Source organism: Pungitius pungitius, chromosome 2 (genome assembly GCF_949316345.1).
Source record: "Pungitius pungitius chromosome 2, fPunPun2.1, whole genome shotgun sequence".
Lineage (NCBI taxonomy): Eukaryota > Metazoa > Chordata > Actinopteri > Perciformes > Gasterosteidae > Pungitius > Pungitius pungitius.
In genome coordinates this window covers 32689021-32708660 of record NC_084901.1, presented here as the reverse complement: position 1 = coordinate 32708660, position 19640 = coordinate 32689021, and the positions used below count along the sequence as shown (strand labels likewise).

The 19640-nt window shown below is 45.1% G+C and overlaps 1 protein-coding gene across 4 annotated transcripts in view; it reads right to left on the bottom strand.

Moving 5' to 3' along the window:
- LOC119211439 (neuroligin-3) overlaps nt 1-19640 on the bottom strand; it is a 99541-nt gene that overhangs the window by 34282 nt on the left and 45619 nt on the right. For all 4 annotated transcript variants that reach the window (XM_037462342.2, XM_037462343.2, XM_037462344.2 and 1 more), the window contains one exon: nt 5971-6156. In XM_037462342.2, coding sequence (XP_037318239.2) covers nt 5971-6156 — 186 coding nt within the window. The remainder of the gene's footprint in view (nt 1-5970; nt 6157-19640) is intronic.

Sequence of the window (19640 nt, the reverse complement as noted above, 5' to 3'; positions counted from 1 at the left end):
GTCTCGTTTCGGAGAAGAAAGCCACACTTGTTATTTTCAAAGGTCATAGCGAGATATAACATTACAGTTGAAGCAGTGATGTCAAGTAACACTTCCACACTCTTCATGCATATGGCCAGCTGGCTTCCTTCATCGCTCCTTACGGTAATTTGGGAGCAGCATTTTACATTTGCCTCGGACTACCTCGTCGATATCTCAAGATGCGGCAATGAATGATTACACAAGTTCTCAAAGCTCAACCCACCCGCCCAACTCCCAGTAGGCTCACTTTAACAGTTTATTTCTAGTGTTCCATCTCAGGACCACTAGGAGCCTGCATGCACATGGTACCTTCTGTCAGAGCAGAGGTTAGAGGCTGATGCCAATGCAGGCTCCCAATCCCACAACAGCAGCACTGTATCAGCAACACTGACACAGGGAGATTGATTCCAGGTCCAATATTATAACATTGTAGTCAGTCTTATTTAACTCATTTATAGGCAATAGGTAAATACATGACAGAAAAGGCATAGTAGTCATTTACACTGATTTAAGTGGTGAAATTGAATGACGGACAACACAGGAAACCTCTTACAAAGAGGGCTATTTTTCAAAGGCCAAGTTGCTGTATGGATATTGCTTGTTTTTTTCAGCTATCATACAACAAAATATTATATATATATATATATAGCATACAAGATAATCAATAAACTGAGCAAAATGGTATTCTGGATATCAAAGTAGTTTTCAGACAATTCTCAGTCTACTGACCAATCTTATTGTGTCATCCACAGTTAGCTCTAAAAAACGTACACGTAGTTGCTTTAAACAGCATTAGCTTTAATGTCATTAGTACTCTCTTGCTTCTTCTTGAACTGAATGAAAACTAAACTTACAGAAAAATTAAATTAGACGTAAATAAAAATGAGCACATTAAATATATTTTACCTTGGTCTGGAATCAAGGTATACTAAAAATATCAGAAAATATGATAATGAGGCAGCATTTTGCTTAATGAAGCACTTGATATAATTGATTCATTTGAGGTGCGTATCATGGTATCTTCAGCCTAAACCCATGATTAAACATGTTACAAATGTCTCATTTTTCTTGTGGTTTTCATCACTTCTACTTATTTGCCTCTCTGTCAGTATCTAGTATATATATATATATATATATATATACAGTAGATATATACATATCTATATATATATATATATATATATATATTCATACCACAGAGGAACGCTGAAGTGTCTTCCATAGTGAGGTGGTGACATGGGGGAGAAATGCTTTTTTTAAATCAATTGCCCATATGTGATGGGTGTAGTATATTAGCGATCACTGACCACTTCAAAAAAAGATGTATCAGCGCAAACTCAGTGACACATTTGGATGTATTTGGGATGAATATCATAAAGATAATAATGGTCTACTATTTAACAAGCTATAATCTTATACCTGCATTTCAAAATTTCTGAAGCTCTGAAGCTTTTCTTTGGCAGCCATCTTCAGATTACTCACTATACATAGAGTACTTGATTACAAGGGACACAGCGGTTTGTACCTCCCTGTAATCACAGCCTCACACTTAAGTCACTCCAACAGAAGCGAGTTTCTCGTCCAATCAGCAGAGGGAGGCTGTACATCAATGACTCCCAAGTCACATCCGTTCTAAGACTTTATGAATTTGTGCAACAAAAAAAAACACAGTAGGTTGTTCACTACATGAAGAGCAGCCATCAACAGAGCAACATTTCAGATTTAAGAAAAATGTTGTTTTTCATCTCAATTCTCAATTTATACGCATCCCACAATGCATTCCTTCACTCGATCACCTCTATGTTATCCTTCACACTAAATGGGTTCCAAAATGTCTTACCTGTAGCTGAAAACAGTACCTGTCACACTTCCCTCTTAATGCCCAAGGTTCAAGAGGTTTAGGTGTTTGCCAGGTGGTGGTCTTGCATTAAAAAGCATTGGTACTCATTGCACTGCTGCAATAAAAGCCAAGCATTTAACATGAACATTTATGGTCCTCAACAACCCAGAAGTCTTAATAAAAATGAAAGCTGACATTGGCATGAAGGATCCTCCACACTAGCTGTCTTTAATGTCCAAGACGTTCCATTAAAAGGGGAGCACTTCCTCAGAAGTGGAGCTTTTATCCTGATTGCTTACAGGAAGAGAAGGAAAAAAAGAAAGGAACCAAACGACCTTCAGTAGCTCCACAACTAGCCCTTCCCTCCCAAGAGCTCTGCGAATTGAGGCTTTGGCATGCACGCATACGGACAGCCAGGACACAGAAACATGTGCATACATCTACGGCAGGCTTTTTGCAGGTTAAAGCTAAATACGTGATTTACCTCTGAGCCATCGACTAATGGCATTCTTTTCAAGTGTAGGCACGCTATCTACCATTTTACATCATAATGATTATTACGAGATAAGAAAAAAAAAGACAAATCTGCATGTTCAATTATTGCCTGCATGATGCCACAGAGATAATACATGAAACAGACTAATGTCCTTGCTTCTGAACTTCTTTGGCCGTTTCCTGTTTGAAGCCCGGGTAAAAAAGAAGATAGGGACAGAGATTTTCATTTATGATAAACACAACTGTTGGGCCATATTTAATAAGCTGGTCAAAAAGACTCTCCTGCTGAGAGGGACTGCGTTTTTTAATGACCATCCTGCTTCCGAAATCTCCCATGTGCGGCTAGATTGCTCGCCACATGGCATTCCGAGGCAGCCATCTTATTAATAGCAACACACCACACATGCTGACTGACTGGGGAGCCGGAACCCGGAGAGGGAGAAAGGGAGGGAGTAAGACTGGCACATGGAGAGAAAGCGCGCGTCCCCCCCCCTGCATGCTTTTACTGTGTGTGAAGGCAGGGAGACAGATGGGTGCAGTCAGGAGGAGATTAGACGGAGGATGCAGGGCACGAAACGGGGGTCTAAAACCCAGCCCTCACGAGAGCCTTGTCCAAGCCAACCTCCGCGCAGGCCAGAGGGGGAGGGGAAGGGGAAGGGGGGGGGGGGGGGGGGAGGCTGATGGATGTACCCTGTGACTGGAGCTCACGGGCCTGCCCACACGGAGACGCAAACCAAGGCCAGAGGAGCAGGCAATCAAAGAGAGAGGCCGGAGGGCTCGGTTGATGTAGGAAGATCCAGCCTATTAAACAGGCCTCAGGAGGAGCACGGAGCATCTGAAGTAAGCCGTCGCTCCGCCACCAACAGGCATGAAGGGAGTCTAGATGGACATTTTATGTCATTTAGGCAGGGATGGCAGTCTGTATACAGTAAGAGTGGGAATACTGTCATTAAATAGACCGACACACCGGGGAGCTTCAGAACATTGTGTCACCGGTGATTTACTTCTTTTTTAGCCGGGCCTCGTTATCCCGCATTTGGAGCAGCAGGGGAAGAATTTTTTTTTTCCTTTCTTTTTTTTTTTCTCGTGAGCCCTATCCATGGCATGTTATCATTATCACTCCCGAATTCAAACAAGCCACATTCAATATGGCACCACTGCCTCCATTCCTAGAGCATGAATTTTTATTCGGAGCAAGTGGAAATGAAAAGCCCGAATCTGCAGATGAACAATCTTGTTTCCCGACTTAATTTCCATTCAGAGAGCAACGTAGAAAAATAAATTTAAGAGTCTCTTCCTGGGTCTGAAAACACAGATAGAAAATGATTACACAAATCCTTTGCTACAAGTCACCTGAAACCAGGTGTGCTCATGCCACAGTGTATAATTTATTTGTTTTTCGCCACTAAGCAGATCCAGACAATGATTACTTTCATGTTTACTGCGTTGTCTTGGCAACGAGAACGTCCTACCAGGTTGCATCTCCACATTGAAGACTACAGAGGAGGAGGAAGACGGGAGGGGGGGGGGGGGGTAGAGTCGAGCGGAGGTTGTGAAGCAGGTGCAAAAAGACATTTCCTCACTTGGAGTTCCTGTCACATCCCCGCAGCCCACTCCAGTCCTAAACTTTATATAATTACGACAATCTGTGCTCCGGGAGAGACTGTGTGAAATCCGATTGGCATTGGTAACATTCGCAGCAAGAGTCCCGGAATGATAGAATGATAGAAGGCTTCCTGTTTCAATTTGCAAGAATCCTTCAAGTTTTAGTGTTATTTTTTTTTTTTTTTATCCCATCAGTGGGGCATACATTTCAATTCAGGGGGAAAAAACAGACCCGGTAATATCCAATTTACTGGGAGGCAGAGGAGATGGTTTCACTGGCAGTATAATACCATGCTACATGGAGCGTAACATTATGGAGTATGAATAAAAAAAGGCATTTATGGTAAAAATTCAATCGAAAAGCAGTCATCATTCATCGGAGGAAATCAAGGCAATTAGTAACACTTTAATGCAAATTGGGAAATGCAAAACAGATTACAAATCCCTGGCACTGTAATAGGGACCGAAGACGAGCAGCTCAAATGACCTCTTTCCGATGCTCGTGGGCCAAATCAAAAATCCAAGAACATAAAGTCTGCTGACAGGGATATAAAATGTGTCTGCACGCAGGTAACACTGGGTTGTTACCAACTTTTACAACTCACCGCAGGCATTCAGGGTGGATCGTGTGTAGCTTGTCACTTCTTTTTAAATTTCAAATTCTTTTCCAGGCGGTATTTGACTTAAAGTATTTCATTGGCTCAATACAATAGTTCCATATAAGTTTGGTCCAACACAACTCCATGGCCGTGATTTAACCGATGAAAGAGTTGACGAGGCAGAGCTCCGGGGCTTGGGATTACTGAAGGAGATTATTGTTGGAACAGGAAGTGAGGTTCTCCCGGCTGTAGCAAAAGGCACATTTTTCAGGAGGTGCTGCTTTTTGCTACCTCCACAATCCTTCTCTGCGGCAGTGTCGAGACTCTGAAGTATATATTAAGCATTGGTGTGTGTGTGTGTGTGTGTGAGTATTCAGCTTAATAGTTTCCTGACCACAGTCAGTTTTCCTCAGCCCAATTCTTTATCTCATGGAAGAGTGCTTTGCTTAATGTAATTCCCTTATACGTATGATGTACGCATGCAGATCCCTGTGTTAGATTTTGAAGTCATGCGTGTCCAAAGCAGCATGATTATGGGTTGCTTACACGTTCACCAGCTGGCTTTGTGAGTCTGGCTTACTGAAAAGATTTCCCATTTGGAATATCACCCCCATTTCCACCATGTAGAAGAACATGAAAAGTGTAATAAACAGCAACAACATCTCAAAATCATAACGCCTGTCAAGTAAGTTGTACACAACACTGCTATCAATTTAACGGAAAACAGACAAGCCAGCTTTTTAAAGAGTAAGGACGAATAAGGACTGACTAATCACTTCAGTTTAAGGATGATGCTGTGTCCATTTGGCTCTGCAGGCTGCATTCATGGGCAGATGTAAATGGACCAGCTCCTTCGTGAAAAGCAAAAGCACTTCCTGCAGGAACCTACCAATAAGGAATCAGGCCCCATCCTAATTCTTGTATGCATCCAGTATTGAAGACATGGCCAACAAGGGCAGTAAATCATCCAGCAGTAGCACTGAAGTACCCAGCAGATAAACCACATTGTTGACAAAGCAAGTGTGTGCATTTAGCATGCCCCTAAAACCTCTCCAGTACAGCGTGTCCCTCTTTTATTTGTCTTGCTTATCAAGACACATTACAGCGACATGTTTATTTCTGACAAAGAGGGATACCAGCAAACCAGCAGAGTACATCAAGATCTTCTGGTTCTGGATGGTAATGAACATTACAATAATTTCGACGCAAACACCTGCTCCTAAAGCATTCGCTATGCTGTGCAGTACAGTAGAATGCATTTAGTTGATACCTCTCTGGCTGCATCGCCAGTTTCGTATAAATCAAGGCGGCCTACACAACAGCCGGCACGAGCTCCACAGCTGTATCAGCCACGCCCCCCCCCCCCCCCCCCCCCCCGCCCCCCGATCTCTCATCCCCGCTCTAACGTACCTTCGGAGTGGTGGGAGAGTGTGAGCAGGCTGACGCACGAAGCTCCGATGCCAGAACCGAACACGGTGATGCGGTTGGAATCCCCTCCGAAGAAGCCGATGTTCTCGCTGATCCACCTTAAAGCCTGGATCTGGTCCAAGAGGCCGTAGTTCCCTTTAGCAGCCTGGTCGCCGGTACTGAGGAAGCCTGCGAAACACACAGACAATGAGGGAGAGGAAAAAGTCAGCCAGAGACGGCTGATGAATCAAAAAGGTATTTGCCCAAAAGTAAAATCCATTATAATGGAACCAAAAAGGTTGTTGTCTGTTTACCCCCCCCCCCCCCCCCCCCCCACAAACACCCACACACGCACTTATTCAGGGGAATTAGTGAAAACTTGCATGTGCAATAGACCACAGATAATTATTCTGCTGCGCCTGCAGCAGAAACGGTTCTCCACAGAAACCAACCCCAACGCAAATGTGGAGAAGAACAACAAAACGGGTTGACAGCACTGCTGAAACCATGACTTATTGCATGACACGGCTGTTGGTAAAATAGGAGCGCGTGTGACCACATGTCATCTGCACCTTAATGGAAATCGATGGCATGTCTCCCCGGGTGAGCACCCATCATCGGATGCATTGAGCGGTCTTGATGAAAATCTTAGAAATCTATGAAAACTCCACAGATGGAGGAAAAAAAAAAGGTGATAACAAGATTTTTATGGTGATGCTGCCAAGTCGGATTGGAACCTCACTGCATATCCTAACAGAGTTACCACCTTGCTCTGACGCATTTCGATTGTCTCCCACCCTCTGAAGTCCCACATACTTGCGATCCGAACCTTCACAACAAGCCCTATTAGCGCACATTCTCCTGCGTGTCTGTGTAATCTGCTGCGTGACGTGTCGCGCCGGACGGTGAGTCGCTCTCGGGTACATCCGGGCTCATGTTAACACACCACCCTCTCGCCAGCTGCTCTCCGGGGGCCTAAGCCCCGCTGAATGATGGGTAATCGAGAGTCGTGGGAGAAGATCAAAAGGCGAGCAATCCCCAAAGTCCCCAAGGTGGACTCGGTGTCCATCAAACCCCTGAACATGCATGCGAGGTGACAGCTAAGAGACGTGCGTGGAAACCAGGACCCCCCCCCTCTCTCTTCAGTGACGGCGCTTCACAAGCAATAACTGTTTTGGCGGTGAATGCTCGGAAGCCCCCAGTGACGCTCCTTCAGCGCCACGGCACAACATCTGTTTCATAGGCTGTGCCCCATATAATCATAAACTCTCTGTGTCCCGGTCCTGGCGGGAAAAAATGGATAGTTTGGATATCAGTAACGCAATAAATAAATAAATAATTATATCGGGTCAGGACCGCTTCGTTTACTTTGGATAAACACCGAGTTCCACCAGCTGCTCTAGTGTCAAAGGATCCATGTCCCAATTTCCACTTTCTTTTTGTCTGTGGGAATCAAAGACTACACAGGGCAAAGCCTCATGCCCCCCCCCCCCCCGCTGCGCCCCCGAGTGCCTGTTGGCAGCAACCGAGAGGGTGGGGAAGGGGGGAAAGGCCAGGCCTGATCACCAATTGGAGAGAGGCGGTGGCACAGTAAGCAAAGCAGGAGACAAATGGATCAACAGATGGTCTCCTTCAGACACACCCCTGAGGATGACAGAGTAGCAGGGCGCATGCAGAGAGGCAGGCTGGGGGAACAGAGGAAGATGGAGAGAGGAGAAAGGAGGACTCCAAGAGCTTTTCTTTTCCTCATGCGGCTCCGACTCGCGCTCCGTCATAACTAAAGGACAACAGCTTTTACAACCCTCTCCCGGGTGCCGTGGAGAGTGGGAGGAGAGACGTGACTCTCCCAGAATAACCCTCATTTGCGAATTGGTTCACACTTCACCAAGTGTGTGTCAGATGGGTTGAGAAATGTCAGGAGACCGGCATGAAAAAACGCATTTTGTGCAACAACCGTTGGCCTAATTGAAAATATATGGCAAAACATTATCCGTTTTGAATTGACATACGAGACATTACTAAATGAGAACTGGTAACTAATTGGAGTTGGACCCCCAAGTGTGCAGAATAAAGGCCTGCTCTATGTTCTGAACATTTGGGGATGTTCTTTTGTTTTTGTTTAGCAGTGTTGATCGCCCTGCATCTATAAATGAAACTGGTCATTAAAATGTAGAGGTGGAATCCAATATCTTAGACAACAAGACATGCTGCAGGCACCATTTTAAAATATATAAAAAATAGCTGCTGGTTATGTTTTAATTGGAAAGGTGACATGAAGTATTTTCTTTGGAAAGCAATTAAGATAGCAAAGTAATTGTTTTTAGGCAGGGTTATTTCTCTTTTTACATTTATAGCAGACCGTTGGCTTTTTGCTCGTTCTCCGGAGCTCTTTTTAGTCATCTGCATAACTTCTGTGCTTTCAGTCTACGTCGCTAAAACAAGGTACAGGAACTGAATACTTAAAAAGATGTGTCACATTTTACTCTATATATATATTCTGGGTTGAGTTGTCTAGATGTCCGATCATCAGGGATTGTGTAATACAGTAGATTTACAGATCTGGCAGATGATCCCCTCATCCGCACTGCGTGGGCTTGGGCCGTGATGTGCAGAGCACATATCTGTTCACGGCTCACTCCCACACAGGACCTTGGGATTCTGGGCAGCAGCTCAGTGCTTCTGAACTATTTGGTCAGGCTGACTATGTGCTTGACTTCGCTACTCAACCCGACATTCAAATTGAGAGTTTTAATGCGCTAGGTGCCGCTTAACAATAAGTATTTCATTATGAGCTGTAATCACATTATATTCATCTTTGTTAGCGGCCTGAACTCAAATCGATTTGCAAATTCCCTTCTAAATGATCTGACCAATTAACTTTCTTACAAACAGTAAACACAATTACAGTGTTCCGAGTTAATTTAGCCAACGTAAAGTTATAATTGAATAGTAAATAGATCTAGTTGATCTGATACTTTGAAAGTTATATGCATGCAAATCAATTTGTGCTAATTCAATTTTCTCTGCAGCATTATTAATTGTAGCTGTTATTTTTTTAACAAAGTTTAGAATACATGTGAGTCACATGTGAGATCTGTGTCATCGGATTTTGAAAGAAAAAGGTGATTTCTAGCACTGAATATTTATGCATTCAAATTATGTATCTGAATGTTTTTCAACGTTAAAATATTCAACTGCAAAATATTCAACCGCAACATCCGGCAATCGAATCGGGAGCGTGCGTCAGGCAGAAGGAGCGAGCATCCCAATGCAACTTATGCGGCTTGTCGGCTAGCATGGTGCGTAGCATAATTCTGATTAATCGTTGAATCGGATTAAAAAAAAACATTAAAAAGCTTTAATATCCAACCCTTTATTCTAAAACAGAACTCCAAATTTAGAAATACTTCAGAAAGTACAGGTTGCTCCTTGAACATAATAATAAAAAATAAAGAAAAATACAAATCAGAAAACTGAACAAGATTTGTTTTAACGTCAGAACTTGTTCTCTATTCTACACTCAGACACACCCCAAAACACATGTACACCTTACACCTTCAGGTGGAACGCCAATGTCTTACATTGTTCTGAAGGACACGGGAGAAAAGGTGATCCCCAAACTGATCTTAATGCTAATCCGTCTGGAATATCAAATGCAAAACACATTCCATGAGACCTGTTGACAAAACCGTTTTCAGAAGAAAAAAGTCTTGCCAACCAAAAGCACCTGAAATTGACGCAGTACTTTAGACAAAAACCAGGCCACTTGGATATGATGTGAAACCCAATAGATGTCCTTGGACCCACCAGTTAATAACAGGGATTCTGTGCTCTGTCTTAGAACTAGGACTTGTATGTTTGTATCATGGCTTGGAGCGGCTCGTCCTCGACGGCGATAAAAGGTGCACCGTCGTTATGGAGACCTGGTATTTTCTCACCGTGGGCATCACAGAGTCCAACACTCAGTCCTGATCCCAGTCGGAGCGGTGCAGTGGTCGCCGTGCTTCGGGTTGCAGTCCGGGTCAGGTCGCACCTGTCACCTTGCATCGCCCTTGCCGGACAAAACATTGTGTGTCTGTAGTGCAGCCCCCCCCGCCCCTTAGGAGGACTTAGCATGACCAGAGGGTTAGTTCATGTATGCAGCATGACAGCGTCCTTCCTCTCTGCCTGGAAGCAATACGCGAGCAGCAGAGTCCAGGAGATCGCCCACTCGAATACAACACGTTTCCCCAATCTACACACGTTCACACACCGTGCCATATTCGTAGCATCGCCATTATATCAACGAAAGCGAGTTTATTTTTCCAAAAAAAAAAAAGAGCCAGCGCCGGGGCGTGATGCCGCATAACGTATCTTTGCGGCTTGATCGTATTTTATCAATAAGCGAGCGCCGCTATCTCGGCCTAAACCAACGCGTCTCCGCTTCCTCCTGAGCGGCGGCAGTGATTTCCTTTAGCCATGCCTCTAGGCATTGATATTGCTCTATTGATTATGATTTAAATGTCTGTTTCCCGTACGGCGGACTATAACTCAGAGTGTTGCGGGGAGAGGTGATGATAATGATCGCTCCGACCCCAGACATCTCTCTCAGCCTGGTCTCCCAGATAATGGAATGTGTGTAAAGTAATGGCGGAGGGTGAGAAGGGGGTGAGGAAGGGTGACGGGGAGGGCAAAAAGCTTGTTATTGAGCTGAAGAGTTCGCTTACATAGTGACGAATGGAGAGAGCGGAAAGGAAGGAGTAGGAGAAAAGAAGAGGAGGAGGAGGAGGAGAAGGAGGAGGACGGGAATAACAGCGATGACGTAACCGTTTTTTTGGCTTCCATTCATCCTCGCTGTTACTTTGCCTTCTCCCCGTTGCTTTCTCCCTCTCATCCTCTTCCACTTTGTGGGGAGCCTGCTAACAAGGCTGTCTGTGTCCAAACCTTCCATTGGTGCCCCCCCCCACCCCCTCCCCCCTCGTCTCCCTCCTGCCCTCTCCCTCTATCGTTTCCCCCCCCACCACCTCCTCTTCTCTGGGGAAATAAAGGTCCACACAGTTGCAGCCTTGACAGCTTCCCCTAAGAATCCCCCTACTACAAAAGAGCTCCAACTTCCCCCCCAGCCAGGCCTGGGCTGAATGGGAGCCTCTGGGGTGTGGATGAGGAGCAGAGGAGGGAAGGAGGTCCACATAAAGGGCCTGTGTGTCATGCAGCCGATGAGCAAGGGACATACACAGCGAGCCGTCCTCCACACAGGGGAGTCATTCCCACAAGAAGGGGGGGGGGTCAAGGTTTAAGCCAGACGAGGAAGCGGAAATAAAAGAAAACTGGGTGAATGAAGGTGATCGGTGTACAGCTCCCGTTTTAAATCGGAGGCAAGGAGAGCGAGAAAAACGTACAGAAACGCAGAGAGAAGCGCAGGCAAGCAAAAGAAAGGCTCTTTATGGCAGCCTGAACACTGAAGGCCATTTACCCAACACCGCACCCCTGTTTCCGGCGAAGGAGAGAAAATAGACTTTTGGGGGAAAGTAAAATAAAACTTTTTTGATTGTTATCCTCCCTAATTCTGTATAAACCAAAGACGGCACAATAGCAGCATCTAAAAAATGCTGAAAAAGAATTTATGCATGAGCCCCTGAATCCAGCTAGCTTCACCACGAATCAATAATTTAAGGAAATATCACACAGGAAACCAAGTCCTCCCATGTGTCAGGGGCCTGCCCCCCCCCCCCCCCCCGACACTGGGCGAGCTCAAACTGAATGATAACAAGCTCACTAAAGTGTGGGTCACAAATGGGAATAGACCAATGACTAACAGAAACTTAAATATTCGTCCCCAGTGCGCACAATGACACAGATGGATGAGGCGTACGGAGCATGAACCAACACCACGACTACATTGTGCGCGTGCTGAAAAGGTTGTGGGCCAGCGTGATGTATCAGCGTCACGCACACTGTTCTTGCCGTATAAAGACAGAGCCACTCGGATGGAAAATGTGGTTTGTGTGCAACAAAGCACTCTAGGGAGAAAAATACAGCAAACAACAAAATGTCAAGAGGGAAAACCTGCGCCGCACGAACAACAAAGTCCACCCGACGCACAACTGAGCCCCTCAAAGCTGGATCTCGTACGGAGAGACAAGGCCCTGCTAAAGTAGACAGGGATGAGAAACAGACACTGCCGGCGGTGCCGGTTGTGCACGTGGCAGCTGTTGGTTGTCCGACATGTGACTTTGGGGCTGCTTAAATCGGATTGTTTGACGCGTCCCAGCGGTCGGGCGACACCATTCAAGGGCCCTGGCGAACGGCAACACGGGCAGCAACTACAAATGAGCAGTTGGGATGTGTGTGTGAGCCCTGACACCTGAAGGCCACTCAATCAATCAATCACACATCGTCTGCTCTTCAGTTTTTCCTTTTGCGTTCCATCCCACTTCCCTTTCACCATTCCTCCTTTTTGCTCAAATCCGGTTCCTCAGCTCTCATTTCTCAATACCACTTCATCACCTTCATCTGGCGACATTGGGACAGGGACAGGGAGACGCAGGTGTTGCGCAGTCACAACAGTGAGGTCCAGCCGCTGTTTGGTTCCAGTTGGAGGAACGTGCATCGCAGGCAGATTGTTCATAAATAACAATTTGCCTTTACTCAAGTCTCATGTAGACAGCTAGAAGGTCCTGGGTTTTGACTCCACCCAGGTCTCTCAGAGCACTCCTGCTTCCTCCCACGGTCCAAAGGCATGCTCTGGGGATCGGGTTGATGGGTTGACTCCAAATGGCCCGTAGCTGTGTGGAGATGTGAGCGTGAATGGTCGTTTGTCTCCGTGTCAGCCCTTCGAGTGACTGGCGACCATCCCAAGGTGTTCCCCGTACCTCGCCCCCCCCCCGATGTTGGTTGGGATTGAATCCAGGCATCCATGAAGGATAAGCAGCTTTGAAGATGACTGACTTAAGTCTCGTATTTAAAAGAATATATAAATTCGTACAATATACTCTCAATATACTGGTTTTATCCAAACACGGTAGGGTGTATCTGCTTTCTTGGCCAGTGGCTGCACAAGTTCAAAGGCATGGTGGGAAACATGACAGCCAGCCGGGGTGATGAAATATGAGGCCATGGTGAGAAAGTTTAGCACCATCCAGCTCAGGGAGGCCGGGCCTCTGCAGTGACGCAATGCAATCCCACTGAAGAGATCAGAGGCCAGCTAGCAAAGCACATCAGCGGAGAGGAGTAGGACAGAGAGGTCATCATTTAACAGATCACCAAAGCCCGGCTCTTCAGGTTCGGCACCCCTGATAGCTGGATGTAATGAGTTTAGTTTTGATGGACCCCTCCTTCAAAAAACTAAGCCCAAGCAGCCAATTCGATTTTTTCTTCCTAAATTTGTGCATTTGTAAAAGCCTGCCGACTTCAGTTGCAAATAAACGACAAGGAATTTAAATGAACATCTGTTTTCCTGAGGTTTAGCACTGTGGTGTGGAACATGTGAGGGATGTTTTATTTGTCTTCGGAGGGGTATATAATATATATCTGGCAACAAAAAGGGATGCTGCTGCCAATGAGATTGTGTTCTGATATAGAACCCTTTCCGAATTTTGGAGAAGCAAGGATTAGGAAACATGCACTTTAAATCTGCCAAACGTAGACGGCTCCGATTTGAACTCGATTGACAGTGATGACCGCAATTGTATACGTATACATAGTGTTCGCACTACAAATTAAAAAATAAAAAGTATTGTCTGTCTACCTAACCTTGGATATATATTGTCCCGATGTGACTGACGGCCACGGCCCCACAATGACATTACCTGGTCGAGTCCCCTTCCTGGTTGGGCAAAAGGTGAAGCTGAGGGTGAAGTTGGCTTTTATCCGAGTGGCCTGACCCCCCCCGGACCATACCAAGAACTTTGACAGGATGGGGGAATTAGGGTGGGTTTGTGTTCAGGTTGTGGGTCATATCTTTGGGTTGTCCCCACCCTGTAGCTTGTTGGTTTAGTCAGCCACTATATATGTGTCACTCAAATGTTGGCTGGGAAGACAATTGAAGGGGAATCTGTGCAGTGCTAGACCATAGGCTATGGTGTCTTTAAATTGGGGCTCTAGTGGTCCATTAATTGTTTTTTGGTGAATGTTTTTCATTGAGAATTGTTTGGAAAAATAAACCCTTCTGCAGTAAGAAAACCTGTTTCCTTGTGTCATGATAACTTGGTCCACAACAGTGACATAGAGCTCCATTGCTGGCTAAAAACTATTAAAAACAAATAAATCAGACACAGCATTGCACTGGATGACATATTCCCTCCATTATGATGGAAACTGAAATGTTGTTTTTTTTTGCTTCTTTCTCAATCCCACAAACTGTCATCTGTTTTTAATAACAGCACAAAAAATCGTTGGCTGAAAAAATGCACTTTGGAACACTTTGGAACGTTCCCTAAAAACAAGTGTGTCAAGATATGAAGGATTAGTTAACCTTTTAAAATAATGAAATAACATAACAGGTTTTAAGGGATTTAAATAAACAACAGTTACAAATGGGTTTGGCTTTGCTGCCAAAAATTGCAGCTCTAAATCGGTCGAAATGAAAATAATTACATGGACATTATCAGGCATGAAGGTAATATTTCCGGAGAATATAAGAATTAAGTTTTGTCATGCCACCATCTTAGTCATAGTCAATCAGCAAATGCTACTTGCAAGTGCAACTCTCTGTAAAATCAACAATTGCCTTTATTTCCTACCAAAATTAATCAATAATTACCTATGTAGTTATACCAAATTATATTCATCGCAGTCACTATAAGACATTAATTAAAGATGCTCTTTGCTTAAAAACATAAATATGTATAGTAATGTCATATTGTAAGCTAGAATTCAATAAACACTAGTGTAAAATATTAAATAGTAATTAGAACCACCAGCAAGGACAGTCTGTGTATGGAACAATTAAGAGGTTTGTGTGTGTGTGTGACTGTCTGAGCTCTGGGCTTCAGCCGTGTGTGTGTGTGTGTGCGTGTGTGTGTGTGTGAGGGAGTAAATGGGAGGACCGTGGCACTCATGTGCGTGAGTGCGCAGCCACTCTGTGCATAAGCGAAGACGAACGGGCTCCCAGCAGAGAACAGTGTGTGCGAGTGTTTGTTTGCAGGTGAGCATGTGTGGAGCAGCGGCAGCAGTGTGCGAGGGGGGGGTCCGGGAGCGGGAGGGAGGAGGTGTATGTAGTGCGGTGGGGGAGGTATGGATATTAATCACCAGGAGGAGCATGGTTCTGTGGCGCCGGCTCGAGATGGATGGGGTGTGAGTGCAGTGATGTCACCCTGACAAATGGAACGGCCATGCTGGCTGAGACTCGCACATCGCCTCTCATTTCAATTAGCTCCTCACGCAACAACCCACCTAACCCACAATCTGCAGGTTACGCACCCACAAACACATACACTCTGGCCACAAACACACAACCCCCCCATTGGGTCCTCTAGCCACAGCAGAGCCCTGCAACAAGATGCATTGATCTGTAAGAACGCACTGCAGCTCCTTTAATTAATCTAACTCAATTATGACAGTGCTTTCTCTTAAAATCCCAGCAGCCAGTCACTCATTACCGTTCATATTATCAGCCAAGCATACTGCCCAGGTCGACGGCCAGCCAACCAGCCAGTTGGAGCTGGCACAGGGTCTGGGCGTGTTTACCAACTAAAGATTGGCCGCTGCCTGTGTGTGTTCCCACAACATCAATTTAATGAAGTGCCGGAGCGACGGCTATGCGAGCAGTCCCTTGGGTCAATGGTAATGGAACGTATCCGCTCTCGTGTGGAAAGAGGTATAAGATCTGCACTGGCCACCACACTGAGCAGTGGTGGCGACTAGCTGAGCTCAGGTACAAAAGGCCTCGCTGTTGTAGGCTGACACCAATAACAAATGGAGTCAGGAGGATTTTAATGGATCTGTCATCTACACGGGGGGGGGGGGGTGTCAGTCAGCCTCATTTTAAAGTCCTTTCCGTCTTGAGTGAACTTTGACCCTGGAAGTCTTCACTGTGCTGCGGACTTTCCACTTCGCCTCCCCCCCCCCCCCCCCCCACGTTAAACAACCTATTTTTCTTCTCCCACACCATCTCTCCTTCTGCCTCCCCTTTCCTCCTTTTCCATTTGATCTCTATCTCTCTCCACTGCGATCATCCTCCGTTGGGATGGTGCAAGTGGATCACTTTGGTGTAAGCTGGGGCAGACGGGGCCATGCAAGGCTGAACTGGGCTATGCAGTGCACACTGGAGCAGTGAGTTTGGGATTTAATCTTGGCCTCCAGGGGCTCCAGCTCCATTTCCAGCTTAACTTCAGTTGTGGGTATCTCTTCATCTGCCTATGAAAACGTTGAGGGGTTAATGCCAACCCTAGAGAGAGGTTTTACAGGGGGAAGTAACTTCATTGTGCAACACATTTAATTAGACTTCTACACATCTGTCAGAGTGTCAATGAAGCAGCCCTTCTATGAGCGGTGATCAAGACCACCGGTCGTCACCATGCAATCTGAAGGCGATGTGTACCTGAGAAGAAATCAAAGTAGACGACCTGTGGTTATGTGGTTTGTTAACAATGCCCACCAACACTGAACATGTTTGATATGTCGATATTGGCGGTGGGATGAGTTCCACTCTCCTAGAACGTGACGCCACTGCGTTTGTACATGTGCAGAATGTATTACCTTGGTACCTTGAGAGGGTGCTTGGCTTCACATATTCCTTTGTTGATGAAACATGCCTGTTCTCTCACCCCGAGAACAGTGGGAAATACAAAATGGATGAAAAGCTTTTGAAATAGTGTGTGTGATTACCATAACACTTCTGCAATAGGGGGAGTGTGCCTGTCATGTATTGTTGCATGTGACACAAGGGGCTCGCACTATACAAAAGACACTTGTACCCACGTCCTATAAAAGATTACATATTTGCTTTGTATTCTTCCCTTTCATTTTATATTGAAGTACTGTTCTGAGCGACGGTCTCTCCATTTGAACAGCTAAAGTTAGTCAGTACTTTATTTAACTTTCTTTTAATCTAGTAGCACTAAAGCACGTGGTTCCCGGCAACAACAAAGAAGTTCAAACTGGCTTTCCGTTTCATCTCAGCCTCCTGCGCTCCCCGGGGGGGTCTCTCTGGGCTCGTCTGCACTGCTTGGGAGATTGCGGCAGGGCTCTGTTTGTTTGGCTTTCGTTTCCCTTCCTCATCGCTCTGAAATCTACTTGATGGTTTCGGCAACGGGGTCCGGACCCCACAGGAGCTACCGTCAGATAAAATGTCACCGCGGCTTCGTTCCACGCGCCCTGTAGGCCGGCCAGACGCACTGTGAACCCAGGGCCCGAAGATAGATAGGTATATATACTGTATATATTAGTGCTGTCAAACGATTCAAATATTAATCACATTTATGTCATAGTTAACTCAAATTTAATCACAATTAATCGCAAATTTGAATTTATTCTAAATGTCCCTTCATTCATTTTTTGCCATAATTTTATTTTCATTTTAATGCTCTTGTCAACATGGAAAAGTGGATGTTTTATTTTACTGTCAAAAACAACATTGTCAAACAGGGCGGTACAAAAATAAAATGATAAAGTCCACATTTCAGGTAAACAAGGGCTCAGCCTGTAGTGCAGTTAAACCATAGATGAGATTTTCTTTTTTTCAAGTTTGACGTGAACAAAGCAGTCAGGCCTCTTACTTCAGAAACAATGATGGTAAGCAATAAAAGCTAAGCCCACTACTTCTTTGCTTTCAGCTACTCAAACAGACGAGCCTGTTGACATTTTCAGACAACAGTCATCCATCCTCCCCAAAAAAACCGTGAAAAAATTGACGTCGTTAAAACGGGTTTGTATCAACGTTGTTAATAATGTGTTTAACTGACAGCACTAATTTGGATGAAAGCGTCAGCTAAATTACAGGCAATATGCATATTTTTTATCCACATTGAAAAAATAAGCTTTAATGCAACATAGGATTTTAAAAATAACCGTAGAAATATCCCAGATACATCGTTATCAAGAGCACTAATTTAGGAGTGATTGGGCATGTGTCCCTCCTATGCTTCCCATTGTTAATACATAGTTGAAGGGTTTAAAGGCTTAGTCTGGATTCACCATATGTATTCTAGAAGTTAAAATAACTCTTTCATAAAGGAGTCTTGTGGTTTCAAAGGTAGTATAGATAATGGCACCCTGTCAGAAAGGGGGATTTGATGTAGGACAGAACACTGATAATAGTGTAATTAAACTCTACACTAAATCTGATTTTGAATTATTATTTTTTTCGTTTTTAAATCTGCTTGCTTTTCCAAGCAGAGGTTTTGCCAACCGTCATTCATTGAAGCTACGACACCAACTATGAATTAATACCTCATAAAGCATGCACTACAATATGATTGTTTCTCAGCTTTTAAATATCGACATCTACACTCAAACCTAATCCATTTTTCTCTGAACAGCAGAAGAACCAGAGACTGCTCCCGTCCCGGAGTCTCAGATGACTTCTCACTGTTCCCCTAAAGGGGGCCACAGCGCAGAAAGCTGACTGGTCCCTCGCTCGGTGGCGTAGCAGGGCGGTTGCCGCTGTCAGCTCCGGTTAGCTCGGCCCTCTCTGCTACACGTTTTCAGAGAGCACAAGCACACTCATCCCCAAGGAGCTCGTCCGCGCACCCTCACCCGACCCCCCCCCTCCTCCCCCCGCCGCCCCTCAACCCCGCCTCAATAAATTAATAAAGGAAGGAGCAGCTCTCACAGGTAATTTGATTAAATACGACATCCCTGCTTTAAAGAGCATGCTGACGAAGCAAAAATACGACGGGACATTGTCGGGAGAAATTGTCACAGTGCTCGTACATGACTCCCCCCCCCCTGCAGCTATGCTCTCGTCCTTCTCTATCAGCCGAGCATCACCGCACGCCCTGTTTTCCAAGGACAGTTTTATCGTACTAAAAATGCTATATGCTCCAGATTTCAGGGCTTGTCAGTCACCTAATTTGATGATATCCCCAGCAGATATCTTCCCTTAATTGAGTTCCTCTTGTTTTGTTTTTTTATAGCAGACATTTATGAATTCAAAGCGTGGCTGCATGCTGCATGGGGCCTATGGGCTTGGCTAGTACACTTGCTGACTGTTTCATCAGTGTAAACAACAACATGACAAAATTGTGTAGAAAAAGTGTAGCCAATTTTGGCCAAATATGCAGGGTGTGTGTTAGCATTTAAGAAAAGATAACCTGATGGAAGTGATCTGTTCTCATGTTATTATATTCCTATACAATATACTATAATATGGGTACTATGTTGTTCCTATATTATTATCAAAGCAACTGAATCTTTGTGATCATTTATTTAATTGAAACAGTAACAGTACATGTTCTCTTTTCCCCATGTAATCTTTCTCTGTGTGTGCGACATCCGCACCGTCTTCTCTTCTCCCCCCAGGCTTAAACGGGGCTGAGTCGAGCAGGGAAGGATGCATCGAGCCACGGCGTATGAATGGAATGACAAGCCATCTCAGTCAGAGGGAAGAGCACTCATTATACAGATTGCTCCGTGGAGTTTCTGGGTAGTCTAGGCCAATGTCACCTCTCCCGAGTCCAGGCCCGAGCCTGAGCGAGCGTTACCCCCCCCCCCCGCTCGCCATCGCTCACGCAACACACTTTGTGGTCCACTCC